The 19,188-nt window shown below is 46.7% G+C and overlaps 1 protein-coding gene across 1 annotated transcript in view; it reads right to left on the reverse strand.

The window, feature by feature from the left end:
* DIS3L2 (DIS3 like 3'-5' exoribonuclease 2) overlaps window positions 1–19,188 on the reverse strand; it is a 290,966-nt gene that overhangs the window by 62,993 nt on the left and 208,785 nt on the right. The window contains exon 15 of the mRNA XM_058187337.1: window positions 769–848. Coding sequence (XP_058043320.1) covers window positions 769–848 — 80 coding nt within the window. The remainder of the gene's footprint in view (window positions 1–768; window positions 849–19,188) is intronic.

The following is a 19,188-nucleotide window of genomic DNA, read 5'->3' on the forward strand; positions in this document are numbered from 1 at the left end:
CAGGGTGGGCTTATTTTTTCGGGGGGGGGCTTATTGTCGGGGAGGGCCTTATTTGAGCGCATGCGCTCAAAAGCCTGATTGGGCTTATTATCAGGGGATGTCTTATTTTCGGGGAAACAAGGTATCGTATCACCCCTACTCCTTCTTTTCACTAGGTTAAAAGGTAAAGGTTCCCCTCGCACATACGTGCTACTCGTTGCCGACTCTAGGGGGCGGTGCTCATCTCCGTTTCAAAGCCGAAGAGCCAGCGCTGTCCGAAGACGTCTCCGTGGTCATGTGGCCGGCATGACTCAACACCAAAGGCGCACAGAACGCTGTTACCTTCCCACCAAAGGTGGTCCCTATTTTTTTCTACTTGCATTTTTACGTGCTTTCAAAACTGCTAGGTTGGCAGAAGCTGGGACAAGTAACAGGAGCTCACTCTGTTACACGGCAGCACTAGGGATTCGAACCGCTGAGCTGCCAACCTTTCGATCGACAAGCTCAACGTCCTAGCCCCTGTGCCACCGTGTCCCTTTTTCACTAGGTTAGCCATCTCTAATTCCAGCAACCGTTCTTCGCATGTTTTAGCCTCCAGTCCCCTAAATCCTCTTGGTTGCTCTTCTCTGCACCCTTTCCAGAGTCTCCGTATCTTTTTAACATCGTGGCGACCAAAACTGGATGCCATGTTCCAAGTGTGGCCTTACCAAGGCCTTATAAAGTGGTATTAAACACTTCATGTGATCTTTATTTCTATCCCTCTGTTAATGCGGCCAAGCCGATCCTTACTTGTTGCTGTCCCGGTACTGATAGCTGTAACATCCTTGTGGCATCCCGGTTTCTTTGTCCAAAGTAAACGAAAGTTTCATCTGCAGGAGGAAGAGAAGGGAGGGAAAGGAAGGGGGGGAAAAAAGAGAGAGAGAACGAGAGAGAAAAAAAACACATTTAGGCAACTTTCTCCAGCGCATCAGCAGCAAACAAGCCGGGAAAGGCCGATGGGATCAACTAGCCTCACCAAAACCTGACATGCAACCATCAAAGGCTGGAATATCAACCGACTTTCCAAACCTCAAGAAGGAATCAGATGGCCAGTAGGGAAAACGCGCCGTTTTTTTCCACTCCTTTTGTTAAGAGAAAGTGTTTGCGGTTCTTCTCAAATGGCAGGGGTCAGGACCGTTCACACATACACACTCACATACATGCACTAGCTCAAACACACCACCCACACATCAACCCGGCCCTAGATGAATGAACCTGGCTCCCTGCCTTACAACTGCGGATGGAAACCAAGATTCACCACCGTAAAAGGTCTAGTGAAGACCTAGTAAAGACCTGGAGACTAAAACATACGAAAAAAAAAACGGCTGCAGGAATTGGGCACCGCTAGTTTAATGAAGAAAAGGACTACGGGGAGTGACACGATAGCAGCTTTCCAATATATTTGAGGGGCTGCCCCAAAGAAGAAGGGTGGGTGGGTGTCAAATTATTCTCCAAAGCACCAGAAGAATCTCAACCAGCAAATGCTCTGTCTTACACATTGGAAAAAAGAATCTAAACACTAAATACAAACTCGATGGACATTACCTTGTAGATTACCCCCCACCCTGTTAAAGACCTTGCAGTTTTCATATCCAATGATCTAAGTGCCAAAGCCCACTGCAACTACATCGCAAAAAAGGCTCTAAGAGTTGTAAACCTAATCTTACGTAGCTTCTTCTCCAGAAACACTACACGACTTACCAGAGCATATAAAACATTTGCTAGACCAATTCTTAAATACAGCTCGACTGTTTGGAACCCATACCACATTTCTGACATCAATACAATTGAACGTGTCCAGAAACATTTTACAAGAAGAGTTCTCCACTCCTCTGATTACAACAAAATACCTTATGCCACCAGACTTGAAATCTTGGGTTTAGAAAACTTAGAACTCCGCCGCCTTCGACATGACCTGAGTTTAACCCATAGAATCATCTATTGCAATGTCCTTCCTGTTGAAGACTACTTCAGCTTCAAGCACAACAATACAAGAGCAAACAATAGATTTAAACTTAATGTTAACCGCTTCAATCTTGGTTGCAGAAAATATGACTTCAGTAACAGAGTTGTTAATACTTGGAACACACTACCTGACTCTGTGGTCTCTTCTCAAAATCCCCAAAGCTTTAACCAAAAACTGTCTACTATTGACCTCACCCCGTTCCTAAGAGGTCTGTAAGGGGCGTGCATAAGAGCACAAACGTGCCTACCTGTTCCTGTCCTATTGTTTCCTTTCATTATACCCAAGGCGAGACAAGGAACAATGGATGGAAACTAATCAAGGAGAGAAGCACCCTGGAATTAAGGAGGAACTTCCTAACCGTGAGGACAATGAACCAGTGGAACAGCTTGCCACCAGAAGTTGTGGGTGCTCCATTACTGGAGGTTATTAAGAAGAGACTGGACAGTCACTTGTTTGGGATGGTAGAGGGCAGGGGTCTGCAAACTTGGCTCTTTTAAGACTTGTGGACTTCAACTCCCAGCTTTGCTGGCTGAGGGACTCTGGGAGTTGAAGTCCACAAGTCTTAAAAGAGCCAAGTTTGCAGACCCCTGGTATAGGGTCTCCTGCTGGAGTAAAGGGTTGGACTTGAAGACCTCCAAGGTCCCTTCCAACTCTGTTATTCTGAATTAGTGAAGGTATAGTGAGTATTTTGGTCCCTTCCTTGCCTGCCCACCTCGACAGCCCTCATGTGATGTTGGACCAACATCACAAATGGCACACACTTTCTAAACCTGCCTCGAATTTCCAGCAAATAATTTATCTCCTGTCCTTCGAGCCACGATTTTTGACTCTCTCTCTTTCTCTCTCTCTCTGTTTTGTTTTATTTCTTTATTCCTCTCCTCCAAATCCTATTTAGCCCCTTGCTTTAAACAAGGCTTCTAATTTGGGTGCCTCTATATCGAAATGGAGAAGTTCTCACTTTTCCTTTGGTCCCTGCACTTCTCTTCTTCTCCTTCTCCTCCAGAAATTTTCCGGAGGGTGTATGGGAAAGAGTTTAGAAATAACAGAATAAGAGGATTAGAAGGGATCTTGGAGGTCTTCTAGTCCAACCCTCCAACAGCACAAGCAGGAGACCCTATTCCATTCCAGACAAGTGGCTGTCCAAGTTTCTTCTTAAAAACCTCCAGCGATGAAGCACCCACAATTTCTGGTAGCAAACAGTTCCACTGATTAATTGTTCTCATTGTCAGGAAATTTCTCCTTAATTCCAGGTTGCTTCTCTCCTGGATGAGTTTCCACCCATGGCTTCTTGTCCTGCCTTCAGGTGCTTTGGAAAATAGCTTGACTCCCTATTCCTTGTGGCAGCCCCTCACATATTGGAAGACTGCTATCATGTCACCCCCAGTCCTTCTTTTCTCTAGGCTAGCCATACCCAATTCCTGCAACTGGTCTTCATATGTTTTTTGTCTCCAGGCCCTTAATCGTGTTAGCTGTTTATAATTCTATAATTGATTACACTGTTTAGAGTTAATTAATTGGGATGCTTGGCAACTGACTCAAAAATAGAATAGAATAGAAACGAAACGAAATGAAACAGAAACAGAAAAGAAATGAAACTGGAGGGGACCTTGGAGGTCTTCTAGTCCAGCCCCCTGCTCAGGCAGGAAACCCCGATACCATTCCAGACAAATGGCTCTCCAGTCTCTTCTTAAAAACCTCCAGTGTTGGAGCAATCCACAACTTCTGGTGGCAAGCTGTTCCACTGGTTAATTGTTTTCCCTGTCAGGAAATTTCTCCTTAATTCCAGGTTGCTTCTCTCCTTGATTAATTTCCATCCATGGCTTCTTGTCCTGCCTTCAAGTGCTTTGGAAAATAAGTTGACCCCCCTCTTCTCTGGGACAGCCCCTCAAATATATTGAAAAAAAATGTGCTATCGTGTCATTCCTACTCCTTCTTTTCACTAGACAAGAGCAATTTGTCCAAATAATGAAACAGAGAGAATGAGAAGACAGGGAATGAGGGAACGAGGGAGGGAGGGAGGAGGAGGAGGGGGAGAGAAGTGGGGAGGAAGCCCAGATTGAACAGCCTCGGGCAAGAAAAAAATTTTTTCCGTGCTGAATACAATCCTTCCCCCACCCGCCCCCGGTGAGCAGGGATCAGCCTGGACAATTCCAGACCGCACATCTGCATAATGAGGGATGATGCACTCGTCCCCACTTTCGTGTCAGAAGGAGGAGTGTGTACATTGGCAACCCGGCTGGTAAAATGAAGCTTCCCCTGCATTCAAGACTCCTTCCCCAGCCGGGGACCATGCTCAAGGATGGGATCCCGACAATGGTGGGATTCAAATAATTGAACAACCGGTTCTCTGCCCTAATGACCAGCTGGGTAGGCGTGGCTCGGTGGTCATGTGACCATGTAGGCGTGGCCAATTCAATGTCACTCACGTCGATGGGCGCTTCGCCTTACTTGTTACAATGTAATAAGGGTTAACCCGAGAGGCAGTTTCTGTAAGCAGGGCAATAAGGCTAGAGACACCACCAGAATGTTTCCTTCCTGCCTGCCTTACAGGATTAGCTCTGTAAAGTGGGGGGGAAAAAAACAAAAGGAGATTTCTTCCAACAACCGGTTCTCCAAACTGCTTAGAAAGTTGACAACCGGTTCTAGGGAAAAGGTGTGGACTGGCTGAATCCCACCACTGGATCCCAAGGATGTTCGGTAGCTGCCATCAGGGATGGTAGAGACGAAGCGCATGGGTTCAGGGAGGGAGGGAGACGGGAGTAGAAGGGAAGGGAAGAAGAGAAGAGAGAGAACGAAGAAGAAAGGAAATGGTAGAAGAATAGAGGGAGGGAGGGAGGAAGGAAGGAAGGAAGGAAGGGCAGGGCAAGGGGAAGAGGAAAAAGGAAGAGAAAAAAGAGGAAGAGCAGCAGAAAGAGGGGAAGAGAAAAAGGGAAGGAAAGAACAAGGAAGAGGAAGAAAAGGAAGAAGAAGAAGAAAGGCAAAGGAAGGAGGGCAAGAGCAGAAACAGGAACAAATGGGAGAGAAAGGAGGGAAAAGAAGGATAGTAGGAGAAAGAAAAAGAGGAAGAAAGGAAAGAAAAGAAAAGAGGAAGGGCAAGATAGGAAAGGGGAGAGTAAGAGGAAGGAAGGATAGGAAGAAAGGAGAGAGAAAAGGGGAAGGGAAAAATCAGAGGGAGAGAAGGAAGGATGGTTTCAGGGAGGGAAGGAGACGGGAGTAGAAGGGAAGGAAGAGAACAAGGAAGAAGCAAAATGATAGAAGAACAGAGGAAGAGGAAGTGGGAAGGAGGGAAGGGTGGAAGGGAAGGGGAAGGGGAAGAGGAAAAAAAGAGGAAGAGTAGCAGAAAGAGGGGAAGAGAAAAAAAGGAAAGGACGAACAAGGAAGAGGAAGAAAAGGAGGAGGAGGAGGAGGAGGAGGAGGAAGAAGAAGAAGAAGAAGAAGAAGAAGAAGAAGAAGAAGAAGAAGAAGAAGAAGAAGAAGAAGAAGAAGAAGAAGAAGAAGAAGAAGAAGAAGAAGAAGACGACGGGCAAAGGAAGGAAGGAAAGGAGGCAAGAGGACCAGAAAAAGAAGAAATGGGAGAGAAAGGAGGGAAAAAGAGGAAGAAAGGAAAGGAAAGAGGAAGGGCAAGATAGGAAAGGGGAGAGTAAGAGGAAGGAAGGATAGGAAGAAAGGAGAGAGAAAAGGGAAAGGGGAAAGTCAGAGGAAGGAGGGAGAGAAGGAAGGATGGTTTCAGGGAGGGAAGGAGACGGGAGTAGAAGGAAGGAAGAGAACAAGGAAGAAGCGAAATGATAGAAGAACCGAGGAAGAGGAAGTGGGAAGGAGGGAAGTCTGGAAGGGAAGGGGAAGGGGAAGAGGAAAAAAGAGGAAGAGTAGCAGAAAGAGGGGAAGAGAAAAAAAGGAAAGGACGAACAAGGAAGAGGAAGAAAAGGAGGAGGAGGAGGAGGAGGAGGAGGAGGAGGAGGAAGAAGAAGAAGAAGAAGAAGAAGAAGAAGAAGAAGAAGAAGAAGAAGAAGAAGAAGAAGAAGAAGAAGAAGAAGAAGAAGAAGAAGAAGAAGAAGAAGAAGAAGAAGACGACGGGCAAAGGAAGGAAGGAAAGGAGGCAAGAGGACCAGAAAAAGAAGAAATGGGAGAGAAAGGAGGGAAAAAGAGGAAGAAAAGGAAGAAAAGAGGAAGGGCAAGATAGGAAAAGGGAGAGTAAGAGGAAGGAAGGATAGGAGGAAAGGAGAGAGAAAAGGGGAAGGGGAGAGTCAGAGGGAGGAGAGAGAGAAGGAAGGATGGTTTTAGGGAGGGTGGGAGCACAGGCCAACTCAGGGAGAGGGGGCCCCGCAGGGTTGGGAATGTTGACCTAAAGACTCTGATGATGAGGCAGCTGTGAGGGACCTTGGAGGTCTTCTAGTCTTAACCCCCCTGCTCAAGCAGGTTAGACAAACGGTTGTCCAATCCCTTCCTGCAAACCTCCTGGAGGCAAGCGGTTGCACGGATTAATCCCCCCCCAATTCAGAATAAGAGAATAGCAGAGTTGGAAGGGACCCTGGAGGTCTTCTAGTCCAACCCCTTGCTCAGGCAGGAGACCCTATATCATTTCAGACAAATAGTTGTCCCATCTTGTGCAGTGTTGGAGCATTCACAACTTCTGGAGGCAAGTTGTTCTACTAATTAATTGTTCTAACTGTCAGGAAATTTCTCCTTCGTTCTAAGTTGCTTCTTTCCTTGATGAGTTTCCACCCATTGCTTCTTGTTCTACCCTTAAGTGCTTTGGAGAATAGCTTGACTCCCTCTTCTTTGTGGCAGCCCCCGAGATATTGCAACACAGCTATCATGTCACCCCTGGTCCTTCTTTTCACTTTTCAAATCCAATTCCTGCAACCGAACCGAAGAAGCTTCTTGGATGAGAAGCGAAACGTCTTCAAGGAAAAACCAAGGAAGTCCAGTTGCAACTTTGGGACAACTACGACTTGGATGACTGAGAATCTCCATCGAGATTTTTCATATGTTCTTCGTATGTTTTTGCTTCGGGTCCCCTAATCCTCTTTGTTGCTCTTCTCTGCGCACTTTCTAGAGTCTCAAAAAAAATATTTTTTTTTTGTATCGTGGTGACCAAAACCGGACGCAATATTCCAAGCGCGGTCTTCCCAAGGCCTTATAAAGTGGCAGTCTTCCAAGATCGCGTTTGGAAGATCGCTTCCAGTTTGGGTGAGAAACTTGAGAAAAGTCTGAACTGCACTGCTTGCCTGGGAGAAGAGGGAGGGAGGGTGTTAATTGAATCGGTAGGGTGCTAATGAAACCATCGGTCCGTCAAGCCCACCTACCGGGTGCCTCAGTTTGCACTAACTTTCTCGGACCCTGGGAGCAGAGCTGACCTTTTACGGACAAAAGATTGCGACAGAGAGAGGTGGGGAGGGAGTGGGAGAAAGAGAGAAATATGAGACAGAGAGAGAGAGAGAGAGAGAAAGAAAGAAATAGGGAGAAAGAGAGAGAAATGAGAGAGGTGAGAGAGAGAAAGAGAGACAGAGGGAGAAAGAGAGACAGAAAGAAATAGGGAGAAAGAGAGAAATGAGAGAGAGAGAGAGAGAGAGAGAGAGAGAGAGAGAGAGAGATGAGAGAGACAGAAAGAAATAGGGAGAAAGAGAGAGATGAGAGAGACAGAAAGAAATAGGGAGAAAGAGAAATGTATGAGAGAAAGAAAGAGAGAAATGACAGAGAAAGAGAGAGAGGAGAAAGAGAGAGGGGAAATGAGAGAGAGAGATATGAGAGAGAAAGAAAGAAATAGGGAGAAAGAGAGAAATGAGAGAGAGAGACATAAGACAGAGAGACAGAGGGAGAAAGAAAGAAATGAGAGAGAGAGAGAGATGAGAGAGAGAGAAGGAGAAAGAAAGAGAAATGTGTGAGAGAAAGAAAGAGAGAGAGAGAGAGAGAGATGAGAGAAAGAGAGAGGAGAAAGAGAGATGAGAGAGAAAGAGAGAGACAGAGATGAAAAGAGAAAGAGAGAGATGAGAGAAATGAGAGAGAGAGAGAGAGAGAGAGAGATGAGAGAGAGGGAGATGAGAGATGAGAGAGAGAGGGAGAGGGAGAGAGAGAAAGGAGAGAGAGGAGAGGGAGAGAGACAGAGAAAGAGAGAGAGAGATGAGAGAGAAAGACAGAGAGGGAGAAAGAGAGAGAGAGATGAGAGAGGCAGAGAAAGAGAGAGAGAAATGAGAGAGAGAGAGAGAAAGAGAGAGAGGGATGAGAGAGAAAGACAGAGAGGGAGAAAGAGAGAGAGACAGAGGGAGAAAGAGAGAGAGATGAGAAAGACAGAGAGGGAGAAAGAGAGAGATGAGAGATGAGAGAGGCAGAGAGGCAGAGAGAGAGAGAAATGAGAGAGAGAGAGAGAGATGACAGAGAAAGAGAGAGAGACAGAGAAAGAGAGAGAGAGATGAGAGAGAAAGACAGAGACAGAGAGAGAGACAGAGAGAGAGAGACAGAGAGAGACAGAGAGACGGAGAAAGAGAAATGAAATGAAAAAGAGATGAGAGAGAGAGAGGGAAGGAGGGTGGAGGCTGGCTTTCTTTGCAACCGTTTCTCCTTCTGAGCCCACAAGAAAATTGCAAAGTAAAATTAACCGGCTATTAAAGAGCAATGGCTCGATTAAGCGGTTTTATCCGTCGGTTGCCCTTCGATGCAGCCCCCTGTGTTGACTCATTAGGTGCCCTGCCAATTCTTAGCTCCTCTGCAGGGCATCCATCGGAGATCGAGACAAGCCGGCTGGCTGAGATGAAACTGGCTGCCGTCCGTGAAGCTTGAAGCAAAAGGCAAGGGAGGATGGAAAGGAGATTCATCCTGGGGTGTACGGCAACAGTAACAACAACAATAACACACACACACACATACGCACACCTTGGGATCACTAATCTAGGGCACACATCAAATTGCAGCCGGGTGGGAATTGCTAAGTTTCCATAATATAAATAATAAATAAAATAAATAACAGAGAAACAGTTTGGTCTAGGGGGTTTAGGTACCAGACTAGAAACTGGGAGATTGTGAGTTCTAGTCCCGCTTTAGCTATGAAAGTTGAATGGGTGACTTTGGGCCAATCGGCAGGAGACTGGGAGTTCTAGTCCTGCCTTTTGGGTAACTCTGGGCAAATTCCCAGGAGACTGGGAGTTCTAGTCCTGCCTTAGGGAAGAAAGCTGATTGGGTGGCTTTGGGCTAATCCCCAGGAGACTGGGAGTTCTAGTCCTGCCTTAGGGATGAAAGCTGATTGAGTGGCTTTGGGCCAATCCGCAGGAGACTGGGAGTTCTAGTCCTGCCTTAGGGATGAAAGTCAATTGGGTGGCTTTGGGCCAATCCCCAGGAGACTGGGAGTTCTAGTCCTGCCTTTTGGGTGACTTTGGGACAATCCCCAGGAGACTGGGAGTTCTAGTCCTGCCTTAGGGATGAAAGCCGATTGGGTGGCTTTGGGCCAATTCCCAGGAGACTGGGAGTTCTAGTCCTGCCTAAGGCATGAAAGCTGACTGAGAGACTTGGGGCCAATCACCAAAGGATGTGCCATTATTTCTTGGAATCTGCGGAGGCCCACTCAAGGGAGCCATGTGGGGCAGTGGAGGAGTGCATAAAACTTGCCCTCCGGCAGAAGACAGAACTGGCAGCCAGGCAAAGGCGTCCTGGTGGGAGGAAAGACAACCAGCCCATCCATCACTCCGCGGAGCTTCAGAACTGGTTCTTTCAGGTTCATTGGCTCCTGCCACAAAAGGGCCCTTCTTTGTGCAAGGGGATGGGATTCGACAGGGAAGAGAGTTTGGGGAGGGGGTTGGCTGGGGACAGAGACCCTCGCCATCTGAAGAAGGAGGTCAGTTGATGAAGATGGCCGTGGGGTGGGGTCCTGGGAGGAGGAGGTGGACCTCTGAGTGGGAGGTATTTCAGGTCTGCCAGAAAACAACCAATCCAGGACCCTCCCAGGTCTCCTTCCTCTTCCTCCTCCTCCAACAATCTGTTTATAACAGAAGGGGGAGGAGAGGAAGGGAGAGAGGGAGAAGGGAGGGAGGGAGGAAGAGGGAAGAAAATAAGAAAGGGAGGAAGGTAAGGAAAAAGAGAGAGGGAGGAAAATAAAGAGGGAAGGAGGGAGGGAGGAACAAAGGGGGAAAAGAGAGAGAGGGAGGGAGAGAGGGAGAAATAAAGAAGGAGGAAGGGAGGGAGGGAGGGAATGAGGGAGCAGAAAATAGAGGGAGGGAAATAAGGAGGAAGGAAGGAACGAAGGGGAAAAGAGAGGGAGGGAGGGAGAGCGGGAGAAAGAAGGAAGGAAGAAAGAAAGGAAGGAAGGAGGGAGGGAGGGAGGGAGGGAGAGAGGGAGGAAGGCTGAGCTAGCCAATTTTGAGGTCTCGAAAACATCATGGGTTTCGCTTGCCACCGAAGTCAAAGGAAAGGAGAAGAGTCCCAAAATTTCTCTTTTCTGAGGCAGCGGAAGTTCGCCCTTTTCCCCCACCTTCAAGAGAGCCGGCCTCTTGAATCGAGTGCCCCCCCCTCCACTTTAGAGGGTCTCAGAGGGTCTCATTAGGAAAGGGAGCGTGAACGGTGCAAAGAGCATCAGGGGGAAAGGTTGCTAATCCGGCTACGCGGCCGATGAGTGGACTTTACGCGAAATGAGCTGCTTCCTGGGAAGCTGAAGAGATCTCTCCGAAGGTGATCGAGCACCTGAAGCTCACCTGGGGGAGTGAAACTTGACTGTCACGGTTTCTCAACCTTAGGAACTTGAAAATGGGCAGACTTCAACTCACAGAATTCCCCAGCTAGCACAGTGAGAAATCCGTGAGGTGGGTGGTTTTCATGCCTAAGGCGGGACTAGAACTCCCAGTCTCCTGGTGATTGGCCCAAAGACTAACAACTGGCTTTCATGCATAAGGTGGGACTAGAACTCCCAGTCTCCTGGTGATTGGCCCAACGTCACCCAGCTGGTTTTCATACCTAAGGCAGAACTAGAACTCACCGTCTCCTGGTGATTGGCCCAAAGTCTCCCAGCTTGCTTTCATACCTAAGGCAGAACTAGAACTCACCGTCTCCTGGTGATTGGCCCAAAGTCACCCAGCTGGCTTTCATACCTAAGGCAGAATTAGAACTCACCGTCTCCTGGTGATTGGCCCAAAGTCACCCAATCTGCTTCCATATAATAATATAATATAATATAATATAACAACAGAGTTGGAAGGGACCTTGGAGGCCTTCTAGTCCAACCCCCTGCCCAGGCAGGAAACCCTACATCATCTCAGTCAGATGGTTATCCAACATTTTCTTAAAAATTTCCAGTGTTGGAGCATTCACAACTTCTGCAGGCAAGTCGTTCCACTTATTAATTGTTCTAACTGTCAGGAAATTTCTCCTTAGTTCTAAGTTGCTTCTTTCCTTGATCAGTTTCCACCCATTGCTTCTTGTTCTACCCTCAGGTGCTTTGGAGAACAGCCCGACTCCCTCTTCTTTGTGGCAGCCCCTGAGATATTGGAACACTGCTATCATGTCTCCCCTAGTCCTTCTTTTTATTAAACTAGACATACCCAGTTCCTGCAACCGTTCTTCATATGTTTTAGCCTCCAGTCCCCTAATCATCTTTGTTGCTCTTCTCTGCACTCTTTCTAGAGTCTCAACATCTTTTTTACATCGTGGCGACCAAAACTGGATGCAGTATTCCAAGTGTGGCCTTACCAAGGCCTTATAAAGTGGTATTAACACTTCACGTGATCTTGATTCTATCCCTCTGTTTATGCAGCCCAGAACTGTGTTGGCTTTTTTGGCAACTGCTGCACATTGCTGGCTCATATCTAAATGGTTGTCCACTAGGACTCCAAGATCCCTCTCACAGGTACTACTATTGAGCAAGGTACCACATATATCCCTAAGGCACATATCCCTAAGGCAGGACTAGAACTCAGAGTCTCAAGAGTTTTCTAGCCTGATGCCTTCACCACCAACTTCCTATCTATCTCATGGAATTCAGAGCACAGGTTTTTTGAAAGGTGCCCTGGGCTTCTTGTTATGCGTTAAAGGTTGATTTTTGCCTGCCAAACTAGGCGCCTTACTTAAATGATAACCTGAGGTCTGGATGAGCAGCAGGGAAGCGGGTGGCTTTGAGCTAACGTTCTACAGAAGTCTTTCTCAGCTAGGCTTTCACAGAAGCCAAGGGTTTCTTGCAAGAGATCCTAATTGAAAAGAAAAAAAATAAAAATAAATATCCCTTTTTGAACTCGGCGCGCCACGCAGAGCAGCGGTGGGAATTTTTATGCACTGTGACCTAGGCTGCTGGTCTGATGCTTGGCTGCATCTTACAAACCTCGTTAAACGGGAACCGCGTGTGGAATAGAATCGAATTGTATTTATTATGAAACTGGGGTGGGTTTTTTCCTCTTTTTTTTTTTGCAATTATTTTATGCACAGGTTCAGCGAGAGAGCTGACAATTATTTTAAGGGTTCCTCCAGTGTTAAAAAAAAGTTGGGCGTTCCAAGCACTTAACTTACAAATTTAACTTGCTGTTTTCGTTTGTGTTTTTAATTTTATTTTTTTCAGCTGCCTGGTTGTGCGCTGGGGAAGGGCAACCCTACCGTTCAAATAAATAAATAACCAATAATTCATGAGCCGTAGCAATCCCTGAAGTAGCCGGCTGTGATTCATAAAAGTTTTAAGCTTTCTAATAATACGTGTTAGACTGAAAAGGCGTTCCCATTCTCCTCCTGGTTTTTTGGGTTGTTTCTTTGGGTTTTTTTGGCTCCCATAGACTAAAACGAGGGGGGGGCAATAACTCAGGGATTAAAGGTGTTCCCACTGCGCAGGTGATAGAGGGAGCCGCACGCGGCTCCCATGTAACACCACTCCTGCGCAGGCTGCACTGGCTGCCTGTGGTCTTTCGAGTGCACTTTAAGGTTTTGGTCACTACCTTTAAAGCGCTCCATGGCTTAGGGCCAGGGTACTTACGGGACCGCCTACTTCCACCGTTTGCCTCCCACCGACCCGTACGCTCCCATAGAGAGGGACTTCTCAGGGTGCCGTCCGCCAAGCAATGTCGGTTGGCTGCCCCCAGGGGAAGATCCTTCTCTGTGGGGGCTCCTACCCTCTGGAACGAACTTCCCCCTGGCTTGCGTCAATTGCCTGGCTTTCGGACCTTTCGCCGCGAGCTGAAGACGTATTTATTTATTCGCGCGGGGCTGGCTTAAATTTTAAATTTTAAATATTAATTTTAATTGGGGTTGAATTAATTTAGATGAATTTTAAGGGTTTTTAGGTTTTAAATGTTTTAAATCTCGGCCAATTATATAATAAGTTTTTTAATTTTTGTTTTAATTGTACATTCTAATTGTTTTTTATTCTGGCTGTAAACCGCCCTGAGTCCTTCGGGAGAAGGGTGGTATAAAAATCTAAATAATAATAATAATAATAATAATAATAATAATAATAATAATAATAATAATAATAATAATAATAATAATAATAAAGAAGACACTGAGTTTGTCAGCTGGAAAGATGACAGCTCAGGTTTGAGACCTGAGTGCCATGCGATGGGGGTGAGCTCCCGTTCCTTGCTCCAGCTCCTGCCCACCTAGCAGTTTGAAAGCAGGCAATTCATCACCATCATCTTCATTCAATGACCCCATCATCCCTTGCAGGATGGAATCTGAGCAAGTGAATGGAACTAGCAGAGTTTTAATGGCCGGATGCCCTTCCTGTCGCCAATGCAGAATTTTTGTTCCGCAGATATATTCTCATTGCGCCCAGAGAGAGAAACATTTGCCTCTACCTAGGATTGAACTCACAGCCTCCTGATTGTGAGGCGAGAGCTCCACCTCTAGGCCACCGCACCACTCCGTTTGAAAGCAAGCAAACGTGAATAGATAAATAGGTACCACTTAGCATTCTGTGCGTCTTTGGCCTATAGCCCTGCTGGCCCCTTGACCATGGAAGTGGCTTTACTCAAGACTGGCTCCCTTGGTCAAGAAACAGAGGTAAGCACCACATTGTAGCTTGCCAAAACAACTAGACACAGAGACAGTTTTTCCCCCCACGTGTCGTCACTCTGCTAAACACCTAATTCTCACAGTACTGTCTTATGTCTAAGGATATTTACCCATGTAATAGGGCCGAATTCCTAGTAATCTTCTCATCTGTTCTACTACCTTCTCTTATTGGCATTACTAATATTACTTTGTTGTTTTGCATGTGGAGCTTATGCACTGGAGACAAATACCTTGTGTGTCTAATCACACTTGGCCAAACATTCTATTCCGTTCCTTTCCGTTCCACTCCATATTCTCTATTCCATTCCATTCCACTTTATATATTTTTTTCTGTTCTGTTCTGTTCTGTTCCAATCCATTCCATTCCATTCCGTTCTGTTCCGTTCCACTCTATATATTTTGTTCTGTTCCATTCCGTTCCACGCCACGCCACGCCACGCCACGCCACTCCCTTCTCTTCTCTTCTCTTCTCTTCTCTTCTCTTCTCTTCTTCTCTTCTCTTCTCTTCTCTTCTCTTCCCTTCCCTTCCCTTCCCTTCCCTTCCCTTCCAATATCTGTTCTATTCTATTCTATTCTATTCTATTCTATTCTATTCTATTCTATTCTATTCTATTCTATTCCATTCCATTCCATTCCATTCCATTCCATTCCATTCCATTCCCCCCAAGGCTGTGTGCTCTCCCCACTTCTCTTCTCTCTGTATACCAATGACTGCATCTCCAATGATCCATCTGTTAAGCTACTGAAGTTCGCAGATGACACAACAGTGATTGGTCTCATTCGAGACAATGACGAATCCGCATATAGACGAGAGGTCGAACGACTAGCCTTGTGGTGCAACCAAAACAATCTGGAACTGAACACACTCAAAACCGTAGAAATGGTGGTAGACTTTAGGAGAAACCCTTCCATACTTCCACCTCTCACAATACTAGACAACACAGTATCAACAGTAGAAACCTTCAAATTTCTAGGTTCTATCATATCGCAAGATCTAAAATGGACAGCTAACATCAAAAACATCATTAAAAAAGGACAACAAAGAATGTTCTTTCTGCGCCAACTCAGTAAGCTCAAACTGCCCAAGGAGCTGCTGATTCAGTTCTACAGAGGAATTATTGAGTCTGTCATTTGCACCTCTATAACTGTCTGGTCCGGTTCTGCAACCCAACAAGAAAAACACAGACTTCAGAGGATAATTAGAACTGCAGAAAAAATAATTGCTACCAACCTGCCTTCCATTGAGGACCTGTATACTGCACGAATCAAGAAGAGGGCCGTGAAAATATTTATAGACCCCTCGCATCCTGGACATAAATTGTTTCAACTCCTACCCTCAAAACGACGCTATAGAGCACTACACACCAGAACAACTAGATACAAGAACAGTTTTTCCCGAAGGCCATCACTCTGCTAAACAAATAATTCCATCAACACTGTCAAACTATTTACTGTATCTGCACTACTATTAATCTTCTCATAGTTCCCATCACCAATCTCTTTCCATTTATGACTGTATGACTATAACTTGTTGCTGGCAATCCTTATGATTTATATTGATATATTGACCATCAATTGTGTTGTAAATGTTGTACCTTGATGAACGTATCTTTTCTTTTATGTACACTGAGAGCATATGCACCAAGACAAATTCCTTGTGTGTCCAATCACACTTGGCCAATAAAAAAAATTCTATTCTATTCATTCCATTCCATTCCATTCCACTCCACTCCACTCCACTCTATCACAACCCAACCCAACCCAACCCAACCCAACCCAACCCAACCCATCCAAACCCAACCCTATTCTAGAGTTTGACACAACTGGAGTGGGAAACATAGACTAACGCAACTCTCTTCCTACCCAGGTTATCTCATCTTAGGCAGATTTGAAAAAGTCTTGCCCGGAAGCCAAGATCACCGATGGGTTACTGAGTAGAGAATATGACCCAGCATCGTTTACGAAAACTGGTGATTTGCCAATGCTTTTCCCACGTACTGTACATCTATCTGGAGGGCATCGGAAGGAGAATGGGTAACCCAACAGTGTTTTATCTTTGCAGGGTTGTTCCTTCTGTTGGGGGAGGGGGGGCAGCCTGTCACGCCTGAATTTGATTGGGGTGTGGCATGCTTTGGAGAATAAGTTGATCCCCTCTCCTTTGTGGCAGCTCCTCAAATACTGGAAGACTGCTATCACAATAAATAAAGCAAGCAGCGTTGTCATTCTGTACGTTGCAGTAATATGTCGTGTCTTTGGCTCCCGAGCCTGGCCTCCTGGCAGAGTGACTCAGAGAGTGAGGGGGAAGAGCCGACAGGGCTTCCCTCTGCAGGACCTTCCTCTCTGGCTCCGCTCCAGGTTCCAGAAGCAGGCCAGGTGGAAGAGATGACGAGGCCTCTTTCTCCCGCACCTTCCCCCTCCCAGGCAACGCCTCAAGACCCAGCTGCTGACAAGCAGTCCTGGTTAAATCCCAGGCATCGAAGAAAGGAGAGGCGGGAACAACAAAGGAAGGGGTGGGGCAGGCCTAGAAAGTGCTGAGTCACGGAGCCACACCCCACAGGATATAAAAGCAGGAGGAGCTGCTCTATAGCTTCTTGTGAGGGACAAAAACTGACTCTTGGAAACTGGCTGCAATATCTCGAGACTAAGAATTTGGCTTCTGGATTTCTGTTTATTTCTGAACTCTTGGTTGCTCCAGCAACGAACTGCAGCTACGCTAGCTTCTGAGGAGATAAGAGAACTTGGCAGGCAATTGCAGGTTCATTGCCAGAACTGATATCTGTCGTAGGAATAAATTGCTGGCAAATATAGTCAGCTCGCGTGTCTTCTTGCTTGTGGTTGTGGGGGGGGGGGACAGAACATAATATCTGAAAAGTTCAGGAGGATTTTCAACCAACACAACACACATGCACACTTTAAACCCAAAAATATACTAAGCCAGAAGCTTGTCCAGCCCGAGGATAAAACACCCAGGCCCAAAGTGAGGAATGTGATATACACTGCAGTGAGATCTGTGCAGATCTATACGTCGGAGAAACAAAACAGCCAGTTCACAAACGCATGGCGCAACATATGAGAACAAATCCATCCGGACAAGATTCAGCACTCCATCTGCATTTAAAAGACAAAGGCTACTCTTTTATAAAGAGCAAAGTCCACATTCAGAAGAGAGCTGGATTGAAAGAGGGGTCAAAGGAGCCATCTATATCAAAACTGAACAGCCCTTTCTCAACAGAGGGGGAGAGAGGGGTACGACATCATCTATCTCCTGTCTCCTACAACATGGTCCTTTCAGCAGTTCTAAGAAGGCTCCACACCAGTGGCGGAATTCAATTTTTTTTTTACTACTGGTTCTGTGGGTGTGGCTTGCTGGGCACAGTGTGGCAGGGGAAGGATACTGCAAAATCCCCATTCCTACCCCACTCCTGCGGGAAGGATATTGCAAAATCTCCGTTCCCACCCCCACTCTGGGTCCAGCCAGAGGTGATAAGTGCTGGTTCTCCGAACTACTCAAACTTTCCGCCACCAGTTCTCCAGAACCTGTCAGAACCTGCCGGATTTCACCCCTGGCTCCACACCCATTCGCACCATTCAGGCGACCCCGAAGACACAGATCAACCTCCAAGCGGCCTCAAGGACTCTCTAAAAAGGATGCAAATGACCAGCCGTCTGCAAAGCGTATAATTCCTTCCATTCCCCACCATCCGGTCAGAGCTGAGGAAGCTTCTTGGATGAGAAGCGAAACGTCTTCAAGGAAAAAACAAGATCCAGTTGCCTCTTGAAAAAAAAGCACCTTGGGACCTCCATCCCTTTGATGCGTTCATTGTCGATTCCGAAGCTGGTTGATGGAGCTGCTGCCCTCAGCTTGGTCTTCTTTACATTTAATCTCTCTTCCACTTCTTCGTTCTGCCGACAGACATGTCGTGTCCTACTCCCGCTCCGACGACCGGGTCTAGGAAGTCCGTATCAAACGTGGCAACGAAGCCTCTGCAGCTTGTCAAATTCCTTCGAGGTTTATCAGGGCGGGCAGGAGTCCAAGTTGTGACTTCAGCGATAGAGTCCGATAGCAGCAAATTAGATGAGACTTTGCTTGACTCAAGGTTGGAATGCCAAAAGCAGGTCCTTTATATAGGCTGTGGGGTGTGGCTCCATGACTCAGCATTTATCCAGGCCTGCCTCTCCCTTCCTTCCTCTGGCGTCGCCTCTCAGATCTCCGGAAGCGAGGATCCTCCCACTTGGAATTCTCTTCAGCTGGATCTGCTGTCAGTAATTCCAGCACGTGGCTGGCTTCCTGCTCACACGTTGTAGGAGTGAGGTTTATCGGGTTTGTTTGTTCATTCCTGGAATCCTCTCTGGGCATGGGGCCAGGGCCAGGGGCTGGAGGCATGACAGGCCATTCATCTTCATTATCAGACTCGAGTCTGATAGGAGTCTGATAACAGGCCCGGGTGGAGACGGGAGGGGCCCGGCTGAGGAGAGGAGGGAGGGCAAGGCACAACAAGACATATCGCGGTTCAAAAATATCTTAGCAAGATGCGAGTTATTCACCTTTTTTTTTTTTCGCCCTCCAATTTTAAAAAACCGCCTTCTTCTTCATTCCACGTCAAGCTTGCCTTAGGATGCCATGCCGCATCTGTCTTCGTTTTGAAAACTAAAACTTTTAAAAACACGGGTCGCAAGAAGCGTCTCGTGGCAGAAGGGAATGGAAAAGGCTGGGTAAAAAGTTCCTAGTCTAAAGAAGAGATATGGAAAACGCAATTGCAAAGGATTTCATTCAAGAGGAGAAATGCCAGCGTGTCTCTATGGAAAGTCATAAAGAGCAGATGAAAACTGAAAGGCTTTTAACAGTCAGGAAACGGTAGGTGGGGTGGGGGAGGGGAGGAAAAAAGGAAGGATAAAGATATGAACAGCTTAGAACAGTTTCCTGGCAAAACATTCAGAAGGAACCAGTCCAGGATGCTGAGAATACAAAGGGTCCTCGACTTACAACCATTATTGCAGAGTTGGTATTTAGCCGGTTCAGACCGGTTCGCTTGAACCGCTAGCAGAAATCACGGGTGGGCCAGCTCCGGCTCTATGCCATCCTATTTAGGGATGTTTCTGAGGCCGGGCGCGTGCAGGGGCACGCACTCACATTTGCAAACCGGTAGGGAAAGTATGTCAATACCATCGCTGCATTATTGGGATCAGAATTTCTGTTGCTAAGCAGGGCGGTGGTTCAGTGAGTTGGGCCCGAT

The sequence above is a fragment of the Ahaetulla prasina genome, chromosome 6 (genome assembly GCF_028640845.1).
Source record: "Ahaetulla prasina isolate Xishuangbanna chromosome 6, ASM2864084v1, whole genome shotgun sequence".
NCBI classification, from domain to species: domain Eukaryota; kingdom Metazoa; phylum Chordata; class Lepidosauria; order Squamata; family Colubridae; genus Ahaetulla; species Ahaetulla prasina.